At 35.2% G+C, this 13,143-nt stretch overlaps 2 protein-coding genes across 2 annotated transcripts; both read left to right on the top strand.

Annotated features, from left to right (window-relative positions):
* The first annotated feature begins 2,583 nt into the window (after positions 1 to 2,583).
* On the top strand, positions 2,584 to 5,355 carry LOC108747092 (diphthamide biosynthesis protein 2). The gene is made up of 5 exons (XM_018484348.1): positions 2,584 to 2,865; positions 3,501 to 3,834; positions 3,913 to 4,394; positions 4,488 to 4,779; positions 5,071 to 5,355. The coding sequence occupies exons 1-5, from the start codon at positions 2,734 to 2,736 to the stop codon at positions 5,247 to 5,249; spliced, it is 1,419 nt and encodes a 472-aa protein (XP_018339850.1). The 5' UTR covers positions 2,584 to 2,733; the 3' UTR covers positions 5,250 to 5,355.
* Positions 5,356 to 6,054: 699 nt separating this feature from the next.
* Positions 6,055 to 9,379, top strand: LOC108747090 (sodium/hydrogen exchanger 8). The gene is made up of 5 exons (XM_018484345.1): positions 6,055 to 7,453; positions 7,539 to 7,708; positions 7,792 to 8,163; positions 8,242 to 8,573; positions 9,336 to 9,379. The coding sequence occupies exons 1-5, from the start codon at positions 6,157 to 6,159 to the stop codon at positions 9,358 to 9,360; spliced, it is 2,196 nt and encodes a 731-aa protein (XP_018339847.1). The 5' UTR covers positions 6,055 to 6,156; the 3' UTR covers positions 9,361 to 9,379.
* The last annotated feature ends 3,764 nt before the right edge of the window (positions 9,380 to 13,143 follow it).

Raw genomic sequence — 13,143 nt, 5'->3', positions numbered from 1 at the left:
ATTATACAATCTTGTATACAATTCAACCTGATTTCTTTTACAATATACTACTTTGAATTATTTTCACATGATATAAACAAACAACAAGTGAAATAGTAATAATGAAATTTGGTACGACCGTACTGTATAAGACAACACGCTTGTATAGTGATCGGGTGATAAATCTTATGTTCTGTATCTTAGAGAGCGTCGATGTGCTTAACGAAATGATCATTGCGTGAAGTTTTTTAAGCTGATATACATAGTAAGGTCCAAAACGGTGCAGAAGTGTTGCGTATAAGTATCTTACATTCCGTTGTATTTCTTTCCTTGTAATCAATCAAAAAAATTCCCTGGAAATCTCAAAAAATGGTAGCTGTCATAATGTTAGCAATTTGGGGCCAAATTGACAGCAAATTCTATCAGATTTTGATTACAAAACCATAGCCATCTGTGTCCGCATTTGGCTATAAATTTGTCGACAAAACCTGTTGACAGGCTATGCCAGCAAATTAGTAACAGAAACCGAGTAGAGTCTGCTCGAATCAGATTCTGTTCTCAATCTGCTGTCAGGTTATACAAGACTTTGCTCGGTTTTTGCTACCAATCTGCTGGCATAGCATGTCTAGCAGGCTTTGTTATATTTCTGGCAGCAATTTGCTGACAATGTCAGATAATACAAATTCTGTATACAATTTGGTGCCTTTCTGCAATAAAAAATAACAGACTCTGTTCAAAATCTGTCTCCGCAGGCTGCTATCAGGGTGTAATCTTTTTTGTTGAACCATAGTCACGTCCAGTAACAATCAATTCTAAACATCTGTTCTGAATTGAAGTTATATCTATCTAAAAATTCATGACAACACTTTATGCGTCTGTTACTTGTTTCTTTGTACAATAGAAAGATGTTCAACAATTCAGACACTCCACAAGATCGATTGTTTTTAGAGTGATAGCTTTCGCAGATTGATCGCGCGAAGTATCATCTTTAAAAGATTTCCAATTTAAATAATTTAACCCATTCTCACGGTCGAATAGAATGGAGAAAAATTCTCATACACTCCATTTAAATGTTATTTAATCTGTACTGGTGTAAGTCCTTTTTTTGGTCAAGAATTTGATCACAGCATTTCATTTTGAACATTTTGACAAACGCAACTCATCTATTTTAAGATTAGAATTCAAAATTAAAACCACACTACTTAAAATGAAGCGATGCGATTGAATACATAATAACAGTAGATAGGGTTCGCTTGATGACCGAAACCAAATCCAGTTTCAACATCTCGAAGTGAGTTGGATCGGAAACTTTTGGACCTTCCTACGTAAATTTCATGCTCTGTACTTAAAAAAACTCGTCATTTTATCTTTTTACAAAGCATCTATTTTTCTCGACTGTTCTCTATCATTATAATGAGGATTGACTTTGTTTTTTTATTTCGGATTTATTAAGGATAATAGCAGTGCCTAGGTCAAGGCTCGACATCAGTATAATTCAGATGAGAATCCAATTTCCTTCCAGCGTAGAAAAATTGCAGGAGAAGAATTAAATTAAATGCCAAACGTCGCAATTTTATAAATTCGTAGGAATCACGATTGGATATAAATTTATAATTCGAAAGAGTAATGAAAATTATAATTATTATACTTGTATTTATTTATTATCACGTTTAAATATTTTTTATGCACGCAGATTTATACGAATACATTTATTTGACGCAATTCATTTCCGCGTTTCATTTCCTGGCCTAGATCGCCTATTTCGTCACGTCTCTCAACGGGGTATAAATTATATAACTTCTATAAAACCGAGTAGCGCGATATTAAAACGATATTTTTTATAATTAGAAATAGACTGATGAGTATAAAAATCTTTTTCGGTCTTGAAACGTAAGCATTCGATCATGAACAGAAGCAGAGTAATGTCACATATTAAATTAATAAATATTTTAATAATTTTTAGCTAATAAGCATCCTTATAAGAAGTTTTTCATTAACATCAGATTTTAATATTTCTATTAACATAAAAAAAAATAACAATGTTTTATTCATAATACTCTAAGAAGAGATTTCCAAGATACGACACCGTAAAATAAGCAAACCAATTTTCACAGTTGATAATTATTCTTTCGACTACATTTTTCAATGAAAGTATTTTTAAATTCTGGCTATCTTTAAACACAAAAATATATATTTTTTTTAATATTTTCCGTTAAAATTTTTTTCCAATAAATTTCTATTATCTCCTAGCTTCAATAATATTAAATTGCATTAATTTGATATTTCTAGTTGTCATAAAATTGTATTTCGGAATCGAATAGTAATCGGCGTATTGTTCGAGAGCGTAAAGGTGAAAAAATTATTATTAGAGGTAAGATCTCAAGTGTTTGTTCTGCGAGACATCTTCGTTTCTCCATTTCAAAGTGCGTGTATATTCCATCTTCTGAATAGAAGAGACGCGAAAGGGTGCAACAGAAATAATAGATCAATTCTTCCTTCTGTCCTTCGGACATTCATAAATAAATTGGATAAATATATTATAACAATACATTTTGCTGTCTCGCAGTGGAAGAAAAGGAAAGAATTGCGTGGAATGGATCATGAGGAAGGAAGAGGGGTGACTACGCGCAAATTGCGCAGGTTTGCGGGGGTTCGTGAAGGAAGACCCGCCATATGCGAATTCCAGAAACACACGTATGCATGTAGCTATCGTAAACAAATCTCCACGCCGAATGCTCGGTAACAGTCCACGACATGATCTCGTTGACGAAGATCGAAAAATCTGCGAAGGATGAGGCGGAAGTCATCGAGGTGACAGACGATCAGGACGATCCATACGAAGTGGAGAAATGTGCTCGTTGGATTCGGACGAATGCCTTAAAACAGGTTTAAAGGATACATACGTTTTTAAAAATGCCTCGTATATATACTAATGTATAATAGTGTAGAATAGTATAGTTGCAGGTCTCTGTAAAAGATTTAGCATCGTTTTTTTTTTCATGAATTAAAGATGAAGTTGAGGTTATGTGTCAATTTGTTAAAAACAATCTCTTCTCTAGAGATGTATCATTATATATATTTGTTAAGAGAATATTGGATGGAGAAAAAGCTATAACAATAATGGTAATGTTAATCACATTGCTGAAGATATTTATTGATGGTAGATAAGATTAGCCTAAGTTAAGTTAATTGCAAACGTTTGCAAGTCTATGGGTCTGTTTTTTATTCCTCACTAGACTGGGCTAGAATTTTTTTCTCACTTTAGCCAAATATCTATCAAACGTATGTCTATTTCACTTTAAGTTTCAGAAATGTATACTTTAGTTATAAAAAACGGATCTTAAATTATGTAAAACATATATTTGATGTGGACAGTTGTATAGCACATTATCATGGCTAGATAATTTGTGTTATATGTAATTATATGTATAACTTATTAGAATTCTATATAACTATATGTAGAATTTTGTTATTAACTAAATAATCTTTTTGGAGTTGTAATGCTCTCTCGTGTATTATAGGTATGTCTACAGTTTCCAGACAACTTATTACCAAACTCGGTAGAAGTTGCGCTACGCTTAGAAAAGGAAATAGGACAGAAAGTGTATATTTTAGGGGACACGACTTGTGGTAGCTGCTGCGTCGACGAGATAACGGCGCAACACATTGACGCGGATGGCATAATACACTTTGGACACGCTTGCCTTAATCCTACCGCCCGTTTACCAATTTTTCACGTTTTACCGAGAAACCAATTGGACACGACGGAATTCGTTGATGAGTTTAAGCGAATCTTTTCTGATTACACAAAGAAGATTGTATTTTTCTATGACGTGGCATATGCACATAAAATTGGTAAATATTAAAAATATTATTAGAAAACTGGCGATGACGATGATGGTGGAGGTATAATGTAAAATTGTATGATTACAGAATATATATATAATATATTGAAACCTACATATAAACACTTAATTTTGTCTAAATTAAATTGTACATCAAACGTGGAATATACTGATATAAAAACAAGCCCGGCCTCAATTATCTTAGGTAGAAATTATACTTTAGAAAATGGATATAAAATACAAGATTATGAAGGATTCTTTTTGGGCGAGAAAGAAAAAACTCTTGCGTTATTAGCAATGAGTATACCTGTGAAGAGGTGGTATTGTTCTACAAATCGTAAAATTACCGAGTTTGAAGCATTGAATACACCTTGGTTAAAACGAAGAAGATTCTTAATAGAAAAGTTGAGAGATGCCAAAGTTGTGGGAATTGTAGTGGCCACATTGGGCATTCAAGAATATTTAACAGCTATAAACACAGTAAAAAGAATTCTCAAACAAAAAAATAAGAAGTCTTATCTTTTTAGTGTAGGAAAAATAAATCCTGCCAAGCTTGCAAATTTCACGGAGGTACGTCAGCTATGTGCAATATAATGAAACATATTGAATTTAATTTTATCTTACTATGCAATTAGGTCAACAAATACTTGACTTTTATTTCAGGTTGATGCTTTTGTTGTGATATCTTGTCCAGAGAATGAAGTATTCGACTCAAGAGACTTTTTTAAACCCATGCTTACGGTGTACGAAATTGAATTAGCATTTAACAGCGCAAGAGAGTTTTCTCCACAATATTTTATGGACTTTCGGCAGATATTACCTGGTGGTTCTCACTACATCAACTTTAAGCCATCAATGGATTCGGATGTCTCTCTTATTACTAGTAACATTAGAAATTGTGAGAATGATACTTTATGTACAGATCAAATGAATGCTCTGACAGTTCGTTCATCAGGTATATTCAATTTATTTAAATTAAAAGAAATTTTAAGAAATTAATAAGATATAATAAAACTGCAATCTTGAAATCACATTTTTAATAAGAAATTATTTAATATCTTTGGCATTAATTAATTTCTCGCAGATCAAAAAAATACGTTTTTTTTTTCACATTTTATTTTTATTAAAGAATTTTTTTTAAGGATTAAATTTTTTATATGTTTATATTTTCTGTGCAAACAATTTAATCATTTAAAGTAATTTTATGTAGACTGCAACAATTATTATATAACAATTCTTTTATTAGGTACTGTTGCTACTGGTAAGGCTGGAGCTCAATATTTACAAGAAAGATCTTGGAAAGGTGTCGAACAAAGATTAGGTGAAGATCCTGTACAACCAGCAGAAACTGGTCGCATTGGATTAGCATGGGAGTATACGAATGAAACATTAAAAACAGATAATCGTAACGCACAAGTGGAATAAATATACTTCTACATGTAGAGAATTTTCATCCATTCTTTTTTCCTGAAGTTTTTCGTCTCGTAGAATTTAAATTTTCAAAATTTAGCGAAGTATCAGAGGTATAATCAAATAAATGACATCAATTAAACTATCAAAAAATGATAAGTCCAAGAATTTCTATAATTTTAAGTCGTAACTTTGAAAATTTAAATTTTCAAAAAATCGATAAAGAATGAAAAGGATATTAAATAAGAATTGATACATCGAAAAAAATGTGAGAGAATAGCGATTAAAAAATTTTTAGAATTTTCAGTCTGCGCGTTTGAACAGCAAAAATGTTTTAAAACTGACCCATTCAAGTATCTGGAAAATATAATCAATGACATAAGTTGTTTAGTAATTAATAGAATAAGTAGGGTGACAATAAAAACTCCAAGTATTTCAATTTTACTATAACTTTGTTTCTAATCATTCCTTATATTTTACATTTTATCAACGAAGTACAATATTAAAAAATCAAGGTAAAGATAAAAAAGTAACTATTCTTATTTCAATAAATATTCCCAATTAGCAATGTTCCAAGATACAAACAGAGCATAACTAAAAATACAAAAAAAGAGTATAATTTATATATAATATTTCTGTCAACAAAAGATTATTATTAATAATATCAAAAATTATTTTATGTAATACACAAGGAATTTTGTATAAATATTAATAATAATAATAACCTAGGGAATTTTTTTTATATCTGTAAAGACCGACGGCTGAGTCAGCTGTGATCTTGAACATTCTAATTCACTAGTCACACGTCAGAATTCTCACGACTTCATCGAGTTCTAACAAAACATTAACATAAAAGAGAAAAAGAGAGAAAGCTGCAAAGCCGTCTTCTGCTACCTACAAGATAATGGTACACCGTTGAGAAATGACGTTTCGACCACGTTTCGTATTGTTGTGCAGGTGGAGCCTCATTGTCGGAATCTTGCTATTGTGCGACATATCGCAACATGTGTCATACGGCGAGAACACAACTAACCTAAATACAAGCGGGATCGTCACCGAGAACAAGATCACATTCACGGTGACGAATACTCCAATCATTCCGAATGTCACAACAAATGTAAACGTATCACCTGAAGTATCTAGCACAGCGCGATCTGTGAACAGTACAAGCTACGTTGTCAGTTACAATGCTAGTTCAACCACTACGAAAACGCCACCATCACCATCAGCAAGCACGGCGCAACCTGACAATGTTGCGAGCGATCAGACGACCGAGAGGAGTAGTGCGACACCGTCAAGTCCCATCAATGACAGGAACACAACAGATATCCCTGTGTCGTCGCAGAATCCAGATGCTGTCAATTCAACCAATGCCACCACAACCACAGCCGCTCCAGCAGAGCCGGTCCTGCCTGACAAGGGCTCTGCTGAAGAAGAGCACAACAGCTCCATGTCTATATTCTTTGTACTGTGCGTCCTAGCGCTAGGCATATTGTTAATACATCTGATGCTGCAGACTAATTTCCAGTATCTTCCCGAGTCGGTGGTGATCGTTTTCCTAGGCGCTGCGATTGGCATGATCATAAACCTCATGTCACATCAGAATATTGCAAACTGGAGGAAGGAGGAAGCTTTCTCGCCGACCGCATTTTTCCTAGTCTTACTTCCACCCATCATCTTTGAATCAGGATATAATCTGCATAAGGGAAACTTCTTCCAGAATATCGGCAGTATCATGGTATTTGCCATTTTTGGAACGGCCATCTCTGCATTTGTCATCGGTGCTGGAATATATCTTCTGGGTCTGGCAAAAGTGGCATACAAGCTTAGCTTTGTTGAGAGCTTCGCCTTTGGGTCGCTAATATCAGCGGTAGATCCGGTTGCCACAGTTGCGATTTTTCACGCTCTGGACGTTGATCCAGTCCTGAACATGTTAGTCTTTGGAGAATCAATTCTGAACGATGCTATTTCTATCGTATTGACCACCTCCGTCCTAGAGTCTAACAACGCGGCGACGACCAGCGAGGCTATCATACTTGGTCTGAATCGATTTTGCCTCATGTTCTTCGCATCTGCGGGTATCGGCGTGGTATTCGCTTTAATAAGCGCATTATTGTTGAAGCATGTAGACCTCAGGAAAAATCCATCTTTGGAATTTGGTATAATGTTAGTGTTTACGTATGCTCCATATGTTTTAGCAGAAGGCATACAACTGTCAGGTAAACATTTGTAATAATTAATAGAAAATTTCTTGATTATATGACTGTTACTGTTTATTTACTGTATACTAATCCATTGTTGCAGGAATTATGGCGATTCTATTCAACGGGATAGTCATGTCGCACTACACACATTTCAATTTATCAACTGTTACGCAGATTACAATGCAACAGACAATGCGAACTTTAGCATTCATTGCTGAAACCTGCGTTTTTGCATACTTGGGATTAGCATTATTCAGCTTTAGACATAGGGTATCGTATAATAAGAATATGTATATAACATATTCGAATAGTCCTTAAATGCTTTTAATTCAATTTTCTTTTTTTTTTAATAGTTTGAGCCAGCATTAGTCGTTTGGTCTGTGATCTTGTGCCTGATCGGAAGAGCTGCCAATATCTTTCCATTGGCCTTACTCGTTAATCGTTTCCGCGAGCATCAAATCACGAGGAAGATGATGTTCATCATGTGGTTTAGCGGCCTGCGCGGTGCTATTTCGTACGCATTATCGCTCCATTTAGATTTCAGCGATGAAACACGCCACGTTATTATAACAACGACGCTTATCATCGTATTGTTCACGACTTTAATATTTGGTGGATCCACTATGCCTCTATTGAAATTTTTAAGAGCCGAAAAGAAGCAGAAAAGCAACAGCAGGCGGAAGAAAAAGGATAAGGAAGTTACATTGAGCAAAACGAGAGAATGGGTAATTTAAAAAGTCTTACGGTACAAATAATTAATATACAAAATCTCTATATAGATAATACATTATTTTTCTATCTAGGGACAAACCATTGATTCCGAACATTTATCGGAACTCACGGAGGAGGAAATGGAAGTATCTTTCTTGCAATCACGAATTCGTGGTTTCGCAAGATGGGATCTGAAATTTTTCATTCCGTTTTTCACGAGACGATTCACGCAGCAAGAGTTGAAGGACTGTAAATCACAGATGACAGATTTGACGAATCAATGGTACCAAGCAATTAGAATCAGTCCAATAGAATCGGATGACGAAGCGACTACGGCATCAACTGCACAATTAAATTTGAATATCACTGGAACAGCTAAGGAACAACCGCGCGGGAAGGAGAAGAACGGACGTCCTAGACACGGGTCTATATTAAGTATTTAATTTATTTTGTGTGTGTGTGTGTGTGTGTGTGTGTGTGTGTGTTTTTGTGTGTGTGTGTGTGTGTGTGTGTGTGTGTGTGTGTGTGTGATGTGTCCTTAAGTGTGCTGAACTATGTGCTTTTAAATTATATTGCCTGTAAATGGGTGTATATATAAATATTTATTAATACTACTATTAAATCTATGATAACAGTATAAATATTTTCACAAGAATGAGAATTCGTTTTCATCAAAGCTGCAAACATTACTCTATTCTAATAAACTGAGAGCTTTTAAGATTTTCTCTATTTAAAGTTAGTACAGAATTTCTTTGACTTTAAATTCGCTTAATATTATTACATGACTTTTATTAATGCACTTCATTGATATATTTGAATGGCATATGGAAAGTTATTTCATATAATTCGCTAATTATTTCTATAGTTTATGGATAACTACTGTATATAGAAAGAGAAAGAATAGTGGAAAATTGTCAGTTTGCACAGCTAATTCTATACAGCTACAATATGAGTGAATTTTTATAAGATGTCAATAATTGTCCCTTGTATATCATATTTTTGTAATTTATTTGTTTTCGCCTAATATCTACACGTATCTGTATAATTACAAATATTATATTATTGCTTATACAGTGTATTGTCCAATATGCTTGCCTTATTCAAAAGCAGCTTGGCAACGGTGATGGGCAGTAAATTGATTTCAGCAAGATCGTAAAATATTAACAAAAGTACTATTAATTTGCAGAGCTGAGGAGGATTGGTCTGATTAAAGTCCAACTTATTCCCACAAATATATTTTCTCCTGTGGATTATATTAATCTCTTATTCCATATGTAATTCTTTAATCGAATAATATCGAATAATACTTGTTGAATTAATGAAGATTGTTTAGACTATTTAGAGACTATGTGATCTGATACTTTCGTTAACATTAGAGATATGTACAAATAACAGATTTCTATTTATGTTAATCTTGTTGTGCATATTTGTAATTATTCTAAAATTAAATTGTATATGAAAGTAAAATTATAATAACCAGGAAACAACGAAGTCTCACATAATGTGACGATATAGTAACATTGCATATTTTATTTATTTAATATTATTTACCAATCATAATAATATATATAATTATATAATGATATATTAATAGCTTCAATAATTAATTACTTCAATAATTGATAAGCTATTTGAAAAGATCTTGATAAAATTAACGGTAAATTGATTGAAATAATTTACAACAGCCTCTATTCTTATTATCTCTTTCACAAAATTTTAATTTTGTAAAAGTGCATTGTTATCTATATTAGTACAATGTTTATGCCAGTATTTGTTAGTATTTATGATATGAAATTGATTGTACAATTTCACCTCGCCAAAGTATTGTAGCATTGAAAGTTTTAATTTGACCGAACAGAGAAAATGTAAGAAATTAAAATTAAAAGGATCCGTTTCCTATTAATTACCTGCGACGATATTATTGTTGAAGAGGAAATACGTATATCATGTGAATAGTTACCAGCACGTGTTTCGTATCATATCATTCGTGGGAGGAATGTGTTATCTTCTTCCTTTAGGTCGAGCGTTAACCCAGCTGAATTTTGTAGTTAGAAATCAGCTGGCGGAAAATATATATATGCGATATATCCTACGTTCTACTGTTAAAAATAATCATGTGAAATATAACCGATTACATTTGGCAGGCAATATAAGTTCATTCTGTAACTAATGATATATAAGCGGGAAAGTATATGTTCACGGAATTGCGGAACGAATTTCGTTCAAGTATTCTCTCATTTTCTTCGTCCAATATTCGAAAGATGCATATATACATTAAGAAAAACGTGAACATATTGTACATTACACTTTGTACGATCGTAGTCACGTCGAGGGACAATAAAGGTGATATAATTTGTGATATACATATATAATAATAAATTCACGTAAAGCAAGACTTCAAGCTGTTGCTTTTCTACCTTAAATGACGGATGACAAATGGAAAAAAAAAAAGAGAATCAATTTATTTTGTTGCGAATTTATTTTCCATGTTATATATCGTTCTCTCTCAGATGGGGGTAGGGGAGGGTACATGGTTGTCTGTTATTTTTTTATTCTTTACGGCAGGGCACATAACGGAGGCAGCGTCTAAACATCAAATCCATTTATTCGTTCGATTCGTTATGGCTATTTTATTATGCTCTAGAGTTCTTAACGCTTCGCACGGTCGTTACATCGAGTGACTGGAGCACGAGACGTTAGCGTACAATAGATTCGCGATGATAATATTAGGTATTTCTGTTTTCCTCTCTCTCTCTTGAGCCTTTCCATAAGCGTCGTGATCCACTAAAGATATCCGAAGGGAAGAGTGCGCTTTAATCGTACGATACGCTCGCATGAATGATGATTTAATGTGTCTTCGAATATTCATCAGTGTGTAGAAGTTTTCAGTTGGAAACGATCAGGAGAAATTTATAGGCATTTCCTACGTAAAATTCGCGATGAATTATGCGATTAGGAAAGGAATGGTTCCACGAATAAGTCGAAAGCGAGTACGAATCTTTCCTCGCTCCATCACAAACCTAATCTTGTAACTAAACTGCCGAACGGAACGCGCTTAAACATGCGAAATTTCGAAATGAATTCGCTTATTATTTGCAGAAAAAAACCCAATGACGACGCGTGCCTCGAGTGACGTCTTCCGTTCCTCCGCATCTCCCAGATATGTGACGCGATCAGGCGGATTAATTAGCCAATCAAGCGTTCTCTCCGGTCCTTCTCTCGCGAGAGGATTCGATCACCCAGCCGGTACAAAGGACATATTTTTATCGAGCTAATCTGGGATATTGTCTAGAAGAGGAGCATGACAACAACATCGTCGTTTCTGCTTTCCCTGTCCCGCTGCTCCAGTCGTTTTTCTCGCGACGCATCGTCCGAGTTCGCTGTAACTTGCATGCCCCGTTTTTGTCGGCTCGATGAACTTCTAAAGATGATCGTCACGTATCGCGGACGCTTACACGCGCCTCTATCGATACTTTTACACCCTTATTAAAACGTCCGTCGCGCGGCGGGACCTCGTGGACCTGCCGGCGATCGCAAATTGGCTAAGCATGCAGAGTTTTAAATGGCTTCTCTATAACGCTACGAGACCAGTATGACTATGTGTACCAATCAGTGAGATAATAATAATATTATCGTACGCCACACAATTTCGCGTCTCCCTGCCTTCTCCATCTCCCTTTTTCGTCCCTCGCTCTCGCGCGCGTACAATCGAATATCTCCTCAGATTCTATCTGGCTCTGATATATAATCGCTGTACATTTTAATATCATGACTCGTTTCGGAAAGGTCTCTGCCAACCCCTCCGCGGTTTAATCGCCAAATCATCCGATCGCCTAAATGTGCGAACGCTCATCTAAAAATGTGCAAAACCCCGTACCGGGTTTATTCCGCAATATTTACAGTAATCTCGCGCGCATTGTGACTTACATGTAATAAAACTTGGTGTTTGATGGCAAAGCATTCTCCTATCAAAAAAAATGTTCCATTACTCGCGTTCTCCCCAACAATTTCCAATATCTTAAGATTACAAAGAGGAGATCGCGCGATAAAATCCCTTCGACAATGCGCACGCAATTTTTCACTCCTCGATCAAGGCCACATTCCTCGCATTCGCATTTTAATGTCGTGGGTATCGACACACTTCGTCGTCCATTGAAGACTGAATAGAAGCGGATTTCCGCAACGATTTACATTTCAGCAATGATTATAATTAAGGAACGACCGACCGACACGCACAATGCAGTATCCGGCTATACGTTTAACGTCGTACAAGTTATTGCGTATTATACGCAATTATCATATTTCAGAACGAGGAGGCAATCGATATCATATTTCGCGGCTCGGTCTCCACGAGAAAAGGAATGTCGAAAGTTTATCTGAGAGAGATCGCACATGCGTGGGATTACAACCGTAATCTGTCGTGCGGGAATTTATTATTTCGAAGCCGCGATATGATATCGGCTGCTCCGATCCCAAAGTATAATATTATAATTTCAATATTAGTGTATCGTGTCAGACCGACACTCGCGAGATCTTCTCGAGAGCGATTAATATACCCGATTGAACATATCTGTTTCGCTCGGAACAACGTTTTAGAATCTACCGATTGGAACATGAATCCCTGGTGTGTGAATTTCAATATATTGGGTCCCTGTATTTATATACCACTTCCTCCCCTTTTTATCCGACTGATCCCTTCATAATCATTCCACATCCGCGAATCTCTTACATTTATACATATTATGCGCGAAAGATCTCTCTATCGCAAAGGGAGGGGGGGGGAGGGGAAGAAAAGAAATGGAGCGCTTCGCGACTACTTGTCTCTCATTTCCTCTCCCTTTCTTTGCTATCTACTTCGCACAAATAAAATTATTCCGCTCGTGAGTCGGAAAAGAAGGTCAATGGGGATATCTCGTACATCAAGGGCTATACACAGTTCGCTCTATATTATCATTTGTTAATTAATTCCTTCTAACTATATCCTAACGCCAAGC

Source organism: Trachymyrmex septentrionalis, unplaced genomic scaffold, assembly GCF_001594115.1.
Source record: "Trachymyrmex septentrionalis isolate Tsep2-gDNA-1 unplaced genomic scaffold, Tsep1.0 scaffold191, whole genome shotgun sequence".
NCBI lineage: Eukaryota > Metazoa > Arthropoda > Insecta > Hymenoptera > Formicidae > Trachymyrmex > Trachymyrmex septentrionalis.
The sequence above is the reverse complement of the archived record's forward strand: the minus strand, read 5'-3'. Positions and strand labels throughout refer to the sequence as shown.